Source organism: Perca fluviatilis, chromosome 6 (genome assembly GCF_010015445.1).
Source record: "Perca fluviatilis chromosome 6, GENO_Pfluv_1.0, whole genome shotgun sequence".
NCBI lineage: Eukaryota > Metazoa > Chordata > Actinopteri > Perciformes > Percidae > Perca > Perca fluviatilis.
Genome location: NC_053117.1, coordinates 19,563,301 through 19,581,457, shown reverse-complemented (window position 1 = coordinate 19,581,457; position 18,157 = coordinate 19,563,301). Strand labels below are relative to the sequence as shown.

The following is an 18,157-nucleotide window of genomic DNA, read 5'->3' as shown; positions in this document are numbered from 1 at the left end:
GCATTCATAGGTCGTTGTATTAAATTGTGTGGCTCCATTTCAAGCTCACTCTCTCAATCTTTACCCCTCTTTTTTTTTTTTTTTTTTTTTTTTTTTTTTTTTTTTTTTTTTTTTTTCCTCATTCCCTCTGTAGTGGCGCTCACTGTGATGGTGGCTCTGGTTTTTCATTGGCATGCACCCATAGCACCCATGTCTCTAACCTTTATATGTAAATAACATCCTCATTCTCCAACTCCCCAGGTTTTTTCCCTCCATGTTATGACGGCAGTTACAGTCATAGCCAATACATAGAGTTCACCTCTTTAGGTATCGGATCGATTATTACTAAAATCAAATCAATTTGTTTAAAAAAAATATAGTGGAGTAGTGCTATCATTGCTTTGAAATGTGTGTGTCTTCAGTTGTGTATTAAATGCATTAAATATGTCTCCATTGTGGTGTTGATCATGTACCCCATCATTTTGGTCTTCCTGCCATGTAAACTGGATTTGTTAGCTGGGAGGTTTAAATCGTTTTTTGTGCTATAATCAACATTAACAATTGATGGTGGGACTACTTGTATCTAAAAGGAGTCGCTCGTAGTGATTAACCCACAGATAATTATCTCCCGACTTCTACAGTTACCTTCAGCTCTATGGAGCCTTATAGAGGCTTTTAGCTAATTGTTTTGGTTATCTGTCCTGCGATGTTACTTTTTTTGGCTCATAGTATTTCAGCCGCAACAGGTAGCTGCTTTCAGATATATCCCTCGGGAGTTGTTGGAGACCAAAGACGTGATGGAAGAGTGAATATTGGATTACATTCATTAGGTGGACAGAAGCATGACAATGATAATATTGCTCTGTGTCTTCTGGTTGTGTAAATTAGTAACATTTGTCTAACAAGTTCACCATGTCAACTCAAAAGTGATATGGCAGCTCACAGCTTATTTCTGCTGTCCCCCAAAAATTACTTATTGCAGGTTTAACTTGTAATGCCTGATGTTTACAGCACCACTGACATGGGTGATGTCATGGGACATTATGTCCTGATATTTTTAGTCCCCTGATAATTTAACTGACAGATTGTCACCTTTGCTCTAAATATAGAAAGTAGCCAGGACGCCGTCTTAAAGACACATGTCATATCCGCAATGGTCATAATATGGTATTGGCAGGTTTGTTTGCGCTCGCATGGGGTTACACTTCGCCTACACGGCGTGGCACACATGCACTGCACACAAGACAGAGAAAGTCCAGGACACAAGCTGACTCATAAACCTGTGGGAAGTGCACTCAAAGAGTCAAAGATAGTGGCTCTCGACCGCTGACAGACGCCCACACACACACTCACACAAGCTGCGCTGATACGGTCACAAATTAATACACAGGGAAGACTCACTTCTGGTGAATTCTCCAAAATTAGCGCTTGTTTTTGGGGGTAAGTAAAGCCACCTTTGGTCACATCAAGATGTACTGTACTTTTATAGGAGAACAAGCTTATACTTTGGTCTTCATGTGTGTTGCAGTGGGCTGATGCTGTTCTGATTGTCTCTGTGTCTGCATTCTAGAGCAAGTCTCCTCATACAGGACATCGCTCTCTGAGGCAGTTGAATCTTCCAGTTCAATAACTGTTTATTATTTTTTGAATGAGATTATGCTGATGCATGCTCTCCCCAGAGATTGTGCACTGTGTGCAGCTATAATTCTGTTATCTCTAACTGAGATTTTATGGGGTTTTGAAAAAACTCCAGACTACATTTATAAGGTGTCGTCTCTTAATAGTACATTTTCTAGTAATGTTTAAGGGGTTCTGAATGGAAAGTGTCTGAAACTACAGCAGTGTCCTGCTGTATTGATCCTGTTCTCGTACCCGATTTTTTAAGTGTTTCTGGCATTAGGTATAAGTGGCTCTTTTAATTTTTTTGCCATTGACTAGCAATAAGAAGGTCAGTGTACAGAGCATTATTACTAATGACTCATCTCACCAGTCTAACCACTAAATCACAGAGCCATCTCCTAACATGTAACCCTTCTAACCGCTGGTTAACAATCTTGTTCTCTTCTTTCTCTCTTTCTCTTGCTGTTTCACCAACCTGACCACGGTCTGTTCGCTCTCTTTGGCATGTTGTTCTCTGAAGGAGAGGAGCTCTTGGGGACAGAAGGGGCCAGGTACATGAAGATGGATGACATGAAAGACCATGATGACGATTTCCTCTCCCCCAAGAAATCACTGGAGTACGAGAGAGGGCTGGGCACAGCGTAAGGGGGGCTGGGTGGGGAAACAGGCGAGAGAGCCAAGCTGGTAGCCACAAGCTAATAGGTGGATGGATAGAGGGGGATGCACCATAGACACTCACTAAACACCAGGGATGAGCACTTGGGAGGAGATGTAAAGAAATTTCTTCAATCTGACTTGTATTTTTTTCTTTTCATACAACAGAGATTACTCGCCAGCCATTCCCAGGATTCCCAGAGTCTCTCCGGAAACCGTTATCCTGAAAGAACACGAGCTAGATCAGGTACTGAATGGAGCAGCATGAGTAACATACTGATGGGATACTCCAGGAATTAAGTGTTGCAATTCCATAATGTTTTGAGCATATTTAAATAGGAATAGTCAAGGTTAAAGCAGCAGAGGCCGAGATAACTTGACTGTTAGTCCCTAGAATGGGTCAAATTACAAAAATACTGGATCATTCATTTCCCATAATACAACTTAATAATGTCTTTCATTCGACCCTCCTTAACAGGTATATGCTGACATCTTTCAAAGATGATGTGTTTGTGATGCATGGTCTCTTGTGAATTTGTAGTCTGGAAGCCTAAGCTGAAATGACTCAAGCGATGTCACATGAGTGCCCCTTCTACTCAAGGTCCAATTACTAGTCCTTATTAAAAGTTTACCACATCTCAATGTCTTCATCATCGGAATAAAGTTTGCTTAGTTGTCAGTGGACTCATAAAGTCTTTAAGACAACTGAGCAACCTTTATCTGCTGATGAAGACCATGATATGTGGTTGAAAGCTCAGACAAAAAGCTAGTAAGTGTACCTTTAGTTAAAGGTTGTTTTTTTTTTGTAGTCAAACTACTATTTCCAAGGCGAAGAATCAACTTTGATGCTAAAGTCATTTTGTCATTAGTGTGACTGTACCATTATGACTGGTATAACTATTGTTGTGTATCATGGACATTGACTAAACACAATTCTGATCAAAACTTGAAAATTATGCCATTATTTTAGTTCCACCCTTTTTGTAACATGATATTGTAAATGAGAATCCTCCTCAACGGTCTCTTGAAGGTTAATGATGTACCTTCTCCATATCCTGTAAAAAAAGCACTCTAAAAATGAGTACATACTTAAGCATAATCTGTCTATATCATCTCTATTAAACAGATGATAGTGTAATAAACTTTTGGGTTCAAATAAAATAATATGCTCAACAGTGTTCTTTTGAGAATGTCATGAACAGTTTGTCTATCTGTCTGTTGTAGCAACACACTCCACTTCCACTGCCCAAAGAATATGATGATGACTCACTGATTCCCAGCAGCCCAGCGACGGAGACGTCAGACAATGTCAGCCCGGTCGCCAGTCCCATACACACAGGGTCAGCAAAACATTGTACTTCACTGAATTTAATCTATTTAATATCCGATCTGGCAGTTAATTGTTACAATCTCTGTCCAATTACAGGTTCCTGGTCAGTTTTATGGTAGATGCTCGGGGCGGCTCAATGCGAGGCAGCAGGCATAACGGTCTGCGTGTCATCATACCTCCGCGAACCTGTGCGGCACCCACCCGCATCACCTGTCGCCTGGTGAAGCCACAGAAGCTGACCAGCCCTCCTCCGCTGGTGGAGGGAGAGGGCCTGGCCAGCAGGATCATCTCCCTGGGGCCAGCCGGGATGCAGTTCCTGGGGTAAGGAAGCAACTGAAACTGGAAATAGTCAAGATTCTTCTTGCTTCGTCTAAATGCACAACATTTTTTATTCTTATTTCATATACGTCTAAAAAAGAATTGTCATTTGTTCATGTATAATTCCATGTGTGTTGTGTGGCAGACCGGTGATAGTGGAGATCCCCCACTTTGCTGCTCTGGGTCGTGGTGACAGGGAGCTCGTGGTGCTGAGGAGCGAGAATGGCTCAGTCTGGAAAGAACATCGCAATCGCTACGGCGACGAGGTGCTAGAAACAATCCTCAATGGGATGGATGAAGGTAAGAGTTTTAAATGCTCGATCTCAGGCTGACACTCAAAACATGTCACTGGGTGGTATCTCTTCCTCTGAGTTTAACCCTCTCTCATGTAATCAGAATTAGAAAGTCAAGAAGAGCTCGGGAAGAAGCGAATCCGTCGCATCATCTCCACCGACTTCCCCCTTTACTTTGCTGTTGTGTCACGAGTCCAGCAAGAGAGCGACCTGATTGGACCAGAAGGAGGTTCGCTGACAAGTAACCTGGTGCCATTGGTCCAGGCCACGTTTCCTGAGACGGCAGTCACCAAACGAGTCCGCCTGGGGCTGCAGGTGAGATGGGACGATGAGGAGAAGGAAGGAGAAGAAAGACAGAATCGTTAATGCCTGTGTTGCATGAAAGAGAAAAGCATGTTCAATGTATTTGATTGATTTTGGAATGACCTATCCTATCAGTTTTTTTCTGTTCGTTTAGTTAGCTTTTTTGCATTTTTAGAGGACCTTTTTATTTCACACAGTGCATGTACTTGGCACTTTTTTCCAACTGTTGACTGCTCATTTAGTTCTGATATGTTATTTTTTTTATCTTGATGTCTTTCTCACTGATGTATTTATGTCACTGGCAATGCCCTGTATTTACTATATTTAACACTATATTTACAACATTTGTTTGGGATAAAAGTAAAGTTAGTCAAACATTATTTGATGGGAAATCAAAAGACAGTGTTTGAGTTAATACTTTCTGTCCATTGGCTTTGGTACCATTATTGTCTTGAAAATGTGCAAAAAGGTCTTTTTTTTAAGAAGAACTGAAGTGTTTTCCCGCACAAAAAGGGGTGACTGCTGAGCACCTTCTAATCTTAGTTATATCACTGTTTGTTGAAGCTTTTACCTTGGTTTTGTCCGTACGGCTACACTTTTCAGGTCTTGACGTTTTCTTAAACATACACACCAACATTTGGTAATTGGAGTTTTTAATAATTTCAGATTACACACAGATTACAACAATCCAAAAAAATGTTAAGGTTTTGCAGTGGATATGTTTGTTGTATAAATATGCACCATTTTCTCAGATTTGCTGACTTGGGATTTCAAGGCTCTATTTGCACAGGATTTCATTTTGACAGGTTAAATATACCCACCGTTTACAATCTGTTTTAAAGTGTGTAAATGTTATTCCAGTTCCAAGACTGTGATTGCATGAATCCCTATTTTTGACAAAATGAAAATTCTAATTCAAAACATTTCTAATTCAAAATCCTTTATGAATATGTAGGTCAGCAATGTATGAATTTTAATTAACAGATGGAAACTTCTAATTCCAATGTCAGAATCTGTTTCAGTAAACCAAAATGAAAGGTAGATACAGTATGAATGGACCTTCAAGGCATGTTTTAGGTTCAACAGCTATCCTTCAGGCACATGAATGAATATGATAAGCTAAATATGTCTTGTAAGCTAACATGCTACCACCCATGCCTTAACCTCTAACCTGAAAATAGTGAATGTATCTGAATGTAAGTAAAATAGATATGGTTATAATTTTCTATTAACATATTATTTAGGAACAAATCTATTTAACTTAAATTATGTAGTAATCATGTCATGAATGGCCTTGTGAAAAACCACAGTGCCTTTTGATATCCATTTTGTATTATTGATTGTAAAAGCTTCATGTTAACACACATTGTTACATTTTACAATAAAAGTTATTAAGTCCTACCACCAATTTGTGTTGCTATTGTCTTTTCAAATGTGTCGTTCCATGAGATATTTTATTCACTGGACTTCTCTCTCTTTTTCTCTTCCCCTTTAATTTTACGCTTTTCCTTTTTCCTCATCCGTTGCCTCATCATCCATCTCCCATTGTCTCATTCTGCCTGCCATCCTTTTACATCTGTTACATATTTTTTTAATCTCCATTGCTTGATTATATATTTCTCTATTTTGTCTAATTTCCCTTTTTTCGACCATATCATCTAACCTGTGCCCGTGTTACGTACTCCCTCTCCCCATCATTTACTTTCAACCTCAGGCTCAGCCGGTTCCAGATGAGCTGGTTGCAAAGCTGCTGGGTAACCAGGCAAACTTTAGCCCTGTGGTCACTGTGGAGCCTCGGCGGCGCAAGTTTCACCGACCCATCGGACTGCGTATACCCCTGCCCCCGTCCTGGAGGGACAGCCCCCGAGACTCTGGGGAGGGCGACACCACCAGTCTGCGTCTGCTTTGCTCTGTCATAGGTACTGCATGCAACGACTGGGAGTTGATGAGGGGTGTGTGTGTGTGTGTGTGTGTGTGTGTGTGTGAGAGAGAGAGAGAGAGAGTGAGATGACTGGAATGGTTCCCTTCCATGGCAAGGAAAGATTAATGGGGCAAAACTGCTGATTTGCAGTGGTGAAAGATGACAGTGCCATACTTGCCATTTTGTACAAACCCATAAGAGTTCTTCTTTTTGACTGAAAGCCAGATTAACAGGTTTGCTCTTTCTCATCCCGTCTGATTCCCAGGTGGCACAGCCCCAGCCCAATGGGAAGACATTACTGGCACCACCAAGCTTATGTATGCTAAAGACTGTGCCAGTTTTACAACCAATGTTTCAGCACGGTAAGTTGAGATGGCAACACATGCATTATATCAGCCATCATACCATAAAGTTTAATGGCAGTCTTTGCCATCTTAAATCATTCTAGCAACCAGCTAGACTGATTTATGCACAAGACTGTGATTACATGTCGTTGTTTCCTTTCAGATTCTGGCTCGCAGACTGTCCTCGGACAGCTGAGGCCGTCTCCTTTGCCAACCTGCTCTACAGAGAACTGTCAGCTGTACCATACATGGCCAAGTTTGTGGTGTTTGCAAAGATGAATGAGCTGCGGGAGGGCCGCCTGCGCTGCTACTGCATGACCGACGATAAGATGGATAAAACCCTGGAACAACACGAGAACTTCACAGAGGTGGCTCGCAGCAGAGACATAGAGGTCGGTTCAGAGACGAGGGCAGTGCTTCATACTGATGTGGTAAAATTGTAGTGTAGGTTAATGTTTGTGTCCTGTTTTGCAGGTGATGGAGGGAATGCCGCTTCACCTGGAGTGTTCAGGGAATCTGGTGCCTGTGAGGAAGGCCACCCAGCAGCCTCGCTGCTTCAGCTTCCAGGCGTTCAGAGATAACCGGCTTCCTGTCTCTGTTAAGGTATTACCATTTGGCTTTCTCTTACAGATCTTTCTTCAGTTTTATATTCTTTGTCACTCACTTGTTACTCCACCAGCTCTGTCTCTACTCAACATATGTATGTGCCTTCATTTCTTTCCTTGTGTCTAAAGGTGAGAGACAGCAGTAAAGAGCACACTGGATTTCTGTCTTTCCTGCGCAAGTCCACAAAGTATGAGGACAGTCAACATGTGCTCTGTAACCTCAACATTACCATGCCTCCTTGTATCAAGGTAAAGCTCTCAAAGTTACAAACCACATACTGTACAGTGTTTTTAGTTATAGTAATTTCCCTGAGATGACAGACTTTGGTGTTGTTTGCTTGTGACTGGCAGATTGTTGGGAGTGAAGACCGGAGGCGAACTCTGACCCCGCTGGCTTTAAGAGAAAGATACAGCGCCCTAAATGAACCTGCTATGGGTATGAGGCTCTCACTCGCTCACTTGTAAATGGTGGCACCTGCTTATTTTTATTGTGATGATATAATAATATAAGGCACAGTGTGATGGCATCATTTCTTCTACAGTATCAACGAGTGTTGAAATGCAGGCATATCTCATAATCTCAACTTTAAATTGAACAGGATGTTAAATAGTCACTTTTGGTCTGGTTTGTGCAGCATCAATGAGCGCCATGGAGAGGACAGAGCTGAAGATGGCTGTGATTGCCGAACAGTTGGGACTGAGCTGGGCTGGTGAGTCAACAAGAATGTACTGACTCTATTTTTATGTGTTGTAAACCATCCATATTTACCTTATGTCTGACATGCTTGCCTAGCTTGCTGCTGATTAAGTTCAACATGGCAACCAGCCAACGAAACTAATTATTTCCCGTTTTCCTGCCAAGAGCGTGAGAGTATTCTGCCTCTTCTGGATAGAGCTACTGTGAATTAGAGTGCCATTTTAAGACTGTGTACACTAACAGCATGACTCACAGGTGAAATTAAATATAAATACATATTTCACTCACTTAGTTGATCTTCCCCGTCTCATTTTCTACACAGAGTTGGCACGCGAGCTTCAGCTCAGCGTGGATGACATCAATAAGATCCGTGTGGAGAATCCTAACTCGCTGCTGGAGCAGAGCTCTGCGCTGCTCAACCTGTGGGCCACCCGCGAGGGCAAGAGGGCCAAGAGTGAGTATCTGAGGCTACAATACGTTTTTGAATAACTTTTGCAAATTTTATGCCTTGCATTCACTCTACTCCGGCGTTTCCAAGCCGTTTTAAGTTTGAAAACTCTTGGGTTGTGTTGTACTCTGGACGGGCATAAACGGAGACCTTTGGAAATAACGACCCACTTCAGTCAGACTTATCTGTTAGGTAGGCTTACTTACCTTTTACTAACAGTTCCACCTCGTCGTCGGTTCAAGCAAATACATCCCTTCTTTCTCCAAAAGTATTTTCAATTTATACATTAATGTTTTTTAACCACAGATTAACATTAGACAATCTGCTTCCTGATTACACCGGCAGATGCATGCCCAGTGTATGTGAATGGTCATGTGATAAGTGTTGTCAAACATGTTAATATGGACAGAGTTCATTTCTGATACTAAGCCTAAATGCTTGTGTGGACAGAGATCATTTTTGTTTTAAAACACCATTTCAAAATGAAGACGGAGTAGTATGGATGTAGCTTGAGATTGCTGTGAATTTCTCTCATCCCCTCATGTCTTTAATAACGCCTCTTTAACCCAGTCAAAGTCAGATTGTTTGTAATGGTATTGGTGTTTGTCCTTGGAACCCCCTTCCCCTCCTTCTCTTTTTCCTTGTCTGCTTGTGTCTCCCCTTCACATGTCTTCACTGCAGTGGAAAGCTTGTACGCAGCTCTGAAGAGTATTGACCGTATGGACATAGTCAACATGTTGGAGGGCCAGCCGCCTCAGCCTGCGAGACAAGGCTCCCGCGATTTCAGCAGACGTCGAAACAATGAGAGAGACAACCTCTCCCCTGGTATGACCAATGGTAAGTTCCCTCCCCAAATCTAACACAATGCAGCCCCTTCTACATGTCCCTTTTGCTTTGACCCTGAGCCATCTTTCCAATATACATACATCCTCGCACCCTAAAATCCCCTAAAGGCAAAGTAAAGTTTGTTTCCCTCTGAATTCTCTCTGTTGTCCCCATGTTTTTCTTTTTTATTCCTCCGTGATGGTGTTGTGTATGAAAGCTGCCACAAACGTCAAACATTTCCAGGAATTTACCCAAGCAACATGCAGAGGGACTCAGGACACTCCTACTGTGCTACAACCTCTGTAGTGCCTTTGGTTATACATTTCTCCATCTATTCATTCAATGTGATGGGAAGTAGTGAAGTATACAAAAAAGTATGATTATGTGCTGAATCTCTAGAGTTTGCAAGCATCCCATTACTGAATAGCCCCTGAGAAAAACACTTCACATAGAGATAAGTAAGATATAAGTATCATTAATAGTTGTGCTTTTATTATTGTTGTCATTGTTATTTTGTTTTTCTCTTGTTAAAGGTCCAGTGTGTAATGTGTTTATTTGTTCATTATCAAAATCTGTGTTGCCCGTTCACAAACTTGTCCTTTTTCATGAATATTTACCTCCACCATAAAAGTATTCCTTTTGGCTTGAAATTTTACATTTGCATTTGCATGAACTGGGGTAGATGCTCCATATTCATGCGCCATCTTGAAATACGTTAGCCGGTAAGGGACATACAGGACATACTGCTCCGCCTTTTGCGTTTTTGCTGTCACATGATAAACTCACAGGTGATGCTAATGCTGCTAATGGGTATCGTAGCTTCCCGGCCCCGGCAAGTTTGAAGAAGGAAACATGGAGGACCACACATATTCAAAATCCAAATTTCAGAAACAGGAGTTTTCTTCTTCGCCCAGAAAAAGAAAAAGGATATTGAAAAAAGCAAGAGAACGGCTTTTTGAAGCTTAAGGCTACCGTAGCTGTAATACCTACTTTGAACTGCGTGGTGAGAGAGAGTTGATTGCGATGTATGATCTCAATGCTAGATGGGAGAAATTCCTACACATTGGACCTTTAAATAATTAGATCACTCAGTATTTGATTATATTAAGAGTTTATATTGCCCATTATTAACTTAGAGGGCCTACATTTTAGAGTGATATTTTGTCTATTAAACAACACATTGTCATACATGATCATACCACATAGATCATACTGTAAGTATAGCCGAGCTTTACTGACCTTCTTACCAATATTCAGTCCTCAGTCTTTTACTCCTTTTCCTCATGGTTTCCTTCACACATGCATAACCTACATCTTATTGACTCCGTTTTCACCTCTGGACTGGTGTGAGCTCCCCTTCTTACTGGACTGGCTTCTCCTCTCTGTATCCAGTGCAGACGATGAGTGACAGGTCCTATTCTGTGAAAACTGGAGCAATACCCAGAGATGTAACAATGCATAGAGATACGACCATGAGGGTCAAAGGGTGAAAAGGGATATGTTCAGATCACAGCTGCAGTGAATCTGATAACCGTGTATCTGTCTTGTCTGTCTATCTGTCTGGCTACCTGCCTCCCAAAGGCCGTTCCTGCTTTGACGCTCTGCGTAAAACGGCTTTTTGAATACCTGGATATTGTGTCTTCTGCTAATCTCACAATGATCACGGTGACGGGTTTCAAGAGGTTTCTATAACTTACTGTCCTGATTAAGTACGTCGAATTGGAGGACCAAAACTGATGTTTTAGGCAATAAATAAAATGAGGCAATAAGGAAAATGGTCAGATAAATAATTAAATAAATAAAATAGGCCTATAAGTCTATAAATGCTCAAAGAAATTGAAAATAACCATCAGGTTCACATCCTTAAAATAAATATTGTGGTGGACAGTGAAGGAACAAAATACATTCATCATCAATTTCCTTGTGCATTAGATTTATTAATTTTTTACTAGTTTCTTTATTTCTCAATTCATTTCGCAGATTAATTTATTAATTTCATATTAAACATATAGTTTGACATTTTGGAAAATATGCTTATTTCTTGCTGAAGAAGATCGATACCACTGTCATGTCTGTACGGGAAATGCGAAGCTACTGCTCCCGCAAGCAGCTGGTTAGCTTAGCTTAGCATAAAGACTGGAAACAGGAGGAAACAGCTAGCATGGCTCTGTCCAGGCTAGCTGTTTTTGTTTGGTTGCAGTAACTTCCTGGAGTCTCTGCTGGTTTCCTGGTAAGAAGCTACTGTGTTAATTAGTGAACTTAGGAGGTGCTGGTATGTGGATGTGTTATCTTTTGGACAGAGCTGATTCCCCCTGTTATTAGGTTTTATGCTAAGCAAAGCTAAGCAGATGCTAGCAGTAGCGTCATATTTATCAAACAAATATGAGAGTGGCATCGATCTTCTCATTTAATCCTCTGCAACAAAAGCAAATAAGCTTATATTCCAAAATGTAGAACTGCTCCTTTAAGTCAGGTTCAGTCCTCCATATGAAGTAAACCTACTTATTATTATCGAAATAGTGTTTTTTAACTTAAAATGTTTTACAGAAAAAGCTGACAGAATATTCGCTATAATCAGTAATCAGTTTTACTGCAGCCTTATTCTATCTTTCTCTGTCTTTACCTGTCTTCCCCTCTTTTTGTCAGAACAATGTCTGCAAGATTTTACTTATCCTTTTTCCTTCATAGTTCTAGTGCACCTCTGTTGTAATTAAGCACATTTTAAAGGTGTATTCAAGATAATTTCCAGGTTAGAAAAGATTTTTTTTTAAATACACTAGATCATGATAGAGTAAGACCTCTTCTCTTAGACTTTTGTAAAAGGACATTTAAATTCTCTCTGCCTGTGGCTGCATGGGGCGTAGTTTGAGTCTCTTTAGGGCTAAAGTTGAATGTCCTTTTGGGAGCACTGTTTTCATTCCCTGTGAATCTGTCCCTCTCTCTGTGTTTCTCTGGACATGTCATCTGCAGCCTAGCCGCCCTACTCTTCCTTCTTCTCACTCCTCTCCGAACTCTGACCTCATGCCAACCTCATGTTGACCTCTGACCCACATCTTTATCTTTTCTTTTTTTTGCGAATAGTCGTCCATTTTCTTTATTTTTGTGCTTTTGAAAACCCCACCTTTTTAATGTCCACTCTGGGACCGATACCCCTCACACAGACTGTGTACTCAGCACCAACTGGGAGGGGGGAGGTGACCCTCGCTCTCTCTCGCTGTTTCTGTCTGTGACCATTACCCTATTTTATATTCCTCTTCCTCTCTTGCTGCTCTCCTTTTCTCTTGTTCCCACTCTGTCTTTTCCCTCTTTTCCCATCCCTTATTTCCCTGCCCTCCTGCCTGTCTGCATGTGCATGAGGCTGACTTTCATCGCTCATCTCCCTCTGTGTTTGCATGGACACACTGGCTTGTTGGAGATGATGAGTCAAACACTGCATTAACACTAAATGCTGCTTGACCAACAGACGTGTTCTTGCATGGCATGTATACTGAGAATGACCTTATAGTCTCTCTTCCTCCTCACCGATCTTTCCCAAGGGGGGATAAAAAAGGCCACAAACCTTTTTTTTTAACCCTGACTTGCGTTGCTCATGTATGAATGTTGTGGTTGTTCTGTATGTCACTGATTCAATGTAAACTGTCCATCTGATGGGTTATTTTGTGTGAAATATATCTTTTTAATGTCTTTGTGTCGTACAAGGGTCAATTTCATATTGTTCCTCCCCTTACTGTAAATGTGCTTATTGTTTAATGTAAACTCATCAATCAGTCTGTGAGAGTGTGTGAGCGTCTTTATGTGTGTTTTAAGTTGTATATTGTAAGTCTTTGGTGTCCTCCATACACATGTGTGAGTGTATCGGTGTTAAAGCGAATGGACAAAATGAGTAAATTTCCTTTACATGTGTTGTTACCCGATCTTCACTGCTTTGTTTTCTGTGGTTGTGTGTTTCAATCTGGGGGTCAGGCAATCATTTTTACATATTTTACACCCGTCCATTCCCTTTATTTATTTCTTTTCCAAATCTCTTTCTATCATTTCCAAATCTTCTTACACAGAGAGAGAGGACTGACAAACTCATTATCTAATTCATGGCAAACAAAAATGCTCATTTTGTAGTTTGTGTGGTGTCACCAAAAACAGACTCATAACACAATAAGCATGATATAGTAAATTTAAAAAACACATAGACTCACCAAACACACCAAATCCACATGATCCCATGATCTCATTTACTTGCAACAAAAATGTGCGCGGGTACTGACATTTATTATAATAATAATAATAATAATGAATAGTAGAGTAGATCAGTTGATTTCTATTAAATTTAGAGTTTGAAGTAATTAGATTTTATTTATATGAAGCGATAACTATTTGCTGCAGCTTATATTATAAATAAACTTAAATTTAACGTGATCAAGCGTTTGCGAATGGAGACCCTAAATTTTAAAGGAACCTGACACCGTATCTTCTGTTGTGGCCCAAATGAACGAGGAATGATGATTTCAAACTTTCATTCAACTCTTTACTCGTCATCTTCAGTGTTCTAGTAGTACAAGAAGATATTTCGTCAGCAATCAAAAGATTCCAGAAGTCAAAGCCAATGCTGTTTTTTTTAGCAGATTTATGTCTTTTAACTTACAAAAACAAATCACTATACAAAAATATATATGTATATTTATGATTGCTAGTTTCTATAGACAACTGACAGCAGTTGAGAGGCTGCGAGATAAAGCCGAAAGTAGGACAAGAGGTCCTTCTGGCCGCTTGGTGTCACAAATATCTCCTGCACTCTCAGCAGTTCTCAACAGCAGCACTGCCAACCATGAATCAAGTTACACCCTGCAGCTCTGCACAGCTTCCTCATCGCTATACAGTATTCACATACAGTCTGTCTGTCTCTCTTTCTCTTTCGCTCTCTTTCTCTCTCTCTCTCTCGCTCTCTCTCTCTTGCAGAAGGTGAACCGCCTTCTCTTCTTGCTTTTATCTACATACTGTATGCCCTGCACTACATCTCCTATTTCATCCTATGGTTAATGTATTTCCTGGTAACAAATCCTGTAGTGTTACAGTCATAGTGCCACTCACACTTTGCTTTACCTACATTGCCATTCATCAAAACAAAATACGTAAACTATTCACCTAATTTCCATGGTAGTTGGTCATTTGGTTCAGTATGATCAAGACAAATACAAGGCAGACTCTATGTATAGTATAAGTGCATTCTTCATAGTCTCTAACTGGATTTTTCTTTCTTTTTGTGCAATACATTTATTATCTCAATAAAAAAAACATTCCTGATGCTGTGACATTGTGCTCTATCATGCCAGGTCTGCCTTTACAAAAACCCTATTGTTACAAAGGTTGTTCAAGACAGTTGAAGGAGTGACCTGAGTCCACAGCACATTAACAGTGTGCAGTTTTACTAATTGATATAATTACACTTGAAATACTCAAATCTATGTTTGAGGCAGCAACTGTGTGACTTTCACAACAGATGGAAAATCAAGTCTACCGTATATGTGTTTGCATTAGTATAAGCAGGACTATAGGTTATATGTTTATTGTATACATTATAATAAATATATGTGTCAATGAAAGAGCAAGCAGCTGTGTGGTGAGCTGATGTGTGTGAGGAGAGATGAGATTGCCTGCGTGCATGCTATCCAGCCTGACAACAATATTAACCTGCCTGTTTTTTGAGTGGGTTTGAATGCATGCATATCTGAGTGTGAGTGTATGTGTGTGATAGTATGAAACAAAGAGTGAGCGAGTGTATTTATGGCATGTGTATGTGTGACAAAGTGTGTGTCCCTACCCCAGGTTGGGGGCAGAGGCAGTAATTCCTGTCCGTCTCCCTGCAGGTGGCAGACAGCAGAGCAGCATCAGTCACTGCTGGGTCCAAACCAAAGTGTCGGTCTCTCAGTCCGTCCAGTTGTGTCTGCTGCTGCTTCCGCTGCTGCTCTCTCTGTCAGCACTGGCTGATCGAGCTTGACAAACCCTCGTCTAAAAGCTGCCCTTGCTCTCTTGTCCTAAGCTCCTTGCACCCTTATTCTAGCTCCTGTTGTCTTGGCCCTCCCCTCTCTCCTTCCCCACTCCTCTCCCATTTGTCCCTTCAGCCTCCTCTACTCTTCCCCCCCCCCCCTAGATGCCCAGCTCCTGGGCAGGGGCACCTATCCCCTCCCGGGGTCCCGGTGCTGTGGGGGTGAGGTGGGGAGGGAGGCGGGGGGCCTGGTGTCAGTGTGCCTCTCTCTGTCTCGCTCCAGGTTATGGGCTCGCGCAGGACGAGCTTCTCTCACCGGCCTCCATGCAGTACAGCCTGCCCTCCCCGCTGGGCGCTGAGCCTTACTGGCAAGAAGTCTCCAGTCTGGACTGTGCTCCCATTGCCACCACAGAAGAAGACACCCTCATGGAGATGTCTGATGTGCAGGTGTGGCCCTCAGGCAACAGCCCGTCCCTGGTGCCTGTGGAGGACTCTTCGCTGGAGTGCAGCAATGCTGACGATTCAGAAGGTCTGCTGGGGCTGCCGTATGGAAGCCTGGGTCGGCCGGCTAGTCAGGCCAGCGTACCCAGCGGAGGGGGTGGGGTGCTGAGTGGCTCCATTGAGCTGCCCGAGGACGATTCAGAGATGGGCGTTGACTCACTCAGCACAGCCACGCCAGCCTCGCTTGGGGGCACCATCGCTGGGATCAATCTTAACGGGCTGAACAATGGTCAGGGGTCAGAGGCAAGTTCGGAGGTATCAGCAGTTACCAGTACGACTGGTGGAGGTGGAGGTGGAGCTGGAGGAGGAGGAGGAGGAGGAGGAGAAGCAGGGACGGGCTCAGAGGAAGGGCTTTCTCTTGTTGCAGGACAGCAAAGGGTGTATGCTCGGCTGAGTGAGTCACCTGGTCTGAGCTGTGTTGCAGACCGAAATGGAGACAGGTGAGTCAGACCTCTGTCTGCCTCTCAGGTGACAAAGTCAAAATCACACCAACAAAACAATAGATCTGTGCTTACATCGTATTAATCTTTATTGCATGTCAGTGGATGTCAGTGGTGAACTGGAGTTTTGTTTTTTTGTTTTTGTTTTCTTGCGGAGGAAGTGAGCGCTAAGGAGATATGATCAGTTGTTCTACTATCCTCGGAGTAAGCACGTACAGTACGTGTACCACCTCCACATTGATCCGTTCTCTCCTTCCAGGTCAGGTAATGGTGGAAACGGAGGCAGTGGAGGCTCTTTCCTTTCCTACCTGCAGGAACAGTCAGGCCCGGGGTGGATCCCTGTCACGGACCCTACACAGGCCTGGGTGGGCAGTCAGCCTAAGCCCAGGCAGGCCATGGACACCATGATATCATCAGTATGTAACGCCGTAGATGGCGACCAGTCCCACATATCCCAGGAGGCCTTGCTTCAGCCTGTGAGGGACATGGGGCACTCAGAGATCTTACGGGGGCACTTCAGGGGTACCCAGCCATTTGAGAAGGGTTTGGGCTTCCCACACAGAGTACCAGAGCTGAGGGCCTGGGACGATGTGCGCCTGAAGGGCCAGGTGAGTGTGTTGCTCCTACCATGAAAAATAAAAGGGACGTTGGTTTGACAAGCAATCAGTCATACAGATATCAAACTACTGAGACTGATGATAGCATAGGCTTTAACTGTTGTCATGCAAATCCAACAAACTTCAATATTTAACAAATCAGCATTAGATTATTAATGATAGATCCTAGAAACATACAACACACACACACACATACACACACACACACACAGAGTCAAGGGCCCAAGATGGGCACAAACAGTCCTGCCAAATATAGCAAGCATTCTCACTGTCCCACTCGTGTTACAGGATCCGCCCCACCCTAGTCATTTCCACGTGTTAACTTTTTGGCACAACACCACCACATCAAACTGTAAAGGACAATGTCAGGCTTGAAACTGTGAGAGAGCAGTAATAGACAATTGCTTTAAGCCATTTGTGGGCTTGCTTTTGTATGTGGTTCATACTGGTGAGAAAAGAGCCTTTTAGCTTTTTTAGTGTTTGGATGCAGTGTTGCAGTGCGGCAAAATAGTGTCTGCATAGTGATGCTTTTGAGGAAATGTGTCTACTAGGCTGGGTGTATGAGAAAATAGTTTATAGTTGAAGTCTCTGAAGGAAGTCAGGGGACAAGTTTCTTACTTCATACAATACTCTTACTACAGCATATAGAACCACACTGGAGAAGCCAGAGGTATTTAAAGGCCACAGATCACATGATCAGAAGAGAGAGAGAGAGAGGTGGGAAAAGAAGCCTCCCAAAGTTGCTTTAGCTCGGATTTAATGCCATTGAGTGGGTTCTCCTGACCTGACAGTAGGAACGAGAAGGAATAGAGACCCGTGGCATCGGCCCACTGCCCCAGCTAATGGAGGACAGACATGAACTGAAAGACAAACAACCAAACAGCGAATGAACCGGTGACAGAAGGCCGCAGGCTGCAGCTGTTGCCTTTTCCGTCAGCTGAGAGAGGCACTGCATTGCAAACGGGAGTCACTGAAGACTTGGGGGAGTGTATTGATTGTTGTTGATTTGCTGGGGATCAAAGCGGGGTGATGTGGGCCCTGGTGACAGAGCTCCTCTTCAGCTTCGTGCTGCTGGCTTTCCTGGTCATCAGCTGTCAGAATGTCCTCCACATTGCCAGTGGCTCTGTGCGGTCTGTGCTCACCTACATACACGCTCAGCTGGACCGTGAGCTCGGCGAGGTCGACGGAGTGGCCGATGAAGAGGAAAACGTCACCACCAGAGTGGTCCGCCGCAGAGTCATCTTTAAGGTACAGAGAGAGGGACAGAGGACAGTCACGCAGA

The 18,157-nt window shown here is 42.6% G+C and overlaps 1 protein-coding gene across 20 annotated transcripts in view; it reads left to right on the top strand.

Moving 5' to 3' along the window:
* Positions 1-18,157, top strand: part of ank1a (ankyrin 1, erythrocytic a) — a 91,636-nt gene that overhangs the window by 65,561 nt on the left and 7,918 nt on the right. For 11 of the 20 annotated variants that reach the window (XM_039802976.1, XM_039802964.1, XM_039802977.1 and 8 more), the window contains 17 exons: positions 2,120-2,240; positions 2,422-2,500; positions 3,478-3,593; positions 3,680-3,904; positions 4,047-4,201; positions 4,298-4,509; positions 6,212-6,416; positions 6,684-6,780; positions 6,926-7,154; positions 7,237-7,365; positions 7,497-7,616; positions 7,719-7,803; positions 8,003-8,077; positions 8,387-8,518; positions 9,194-9,349; positions 15,601-16,258; positions 16,518-16,866. In XM_039802976.1, the coding sequence (XP_039658910.1) occupies positions 2,120-2,240; positions 2,422-2,500; positions 3,478-3,593; positions 3,680-3,904; positions 4,047-4,201; positions 4,298-4,509; positions 6,212-6,416; positions 6,684-6,780; positions 6,926-7,154; positions 7,237-7,365; positions 7,497-7,616; positions 7,719-7,803; positions 8,003-8,077; positions 8,387-8,518; positions 9,194-9,349; positions 15,601-16,258; positions 16,518-16,866 (3,143 nt within the window). Of the gene's footprint in view, positions 1-2,119; positions 2,241-2,421; positions 2,501-3,477; positions 3,594-3,679; positions 3,905-4,046; positions 4,202-4,297; positions 4,510-6,211; positions 6,417-6,683; positions 6,781-6,925; positions 7,155-7,236; positions 7,366-7,496; positions 7,617-7,718; positions 7,804-8,002; positions 8,078-8,386; positions 8,519-9,193; positions 9,350-9,554; positions 9,840-15,198; positions 15,507-15,600; positions 16,259-16,517; positions 16,867-16,904; positions 18,124-18,157 lie in introns of those variants that run through there. The other 9 variants (XM_039802970.1, XM_039802973.1, XM_039802967.1 and 6 more) reach the window with 7 other exon arrangements.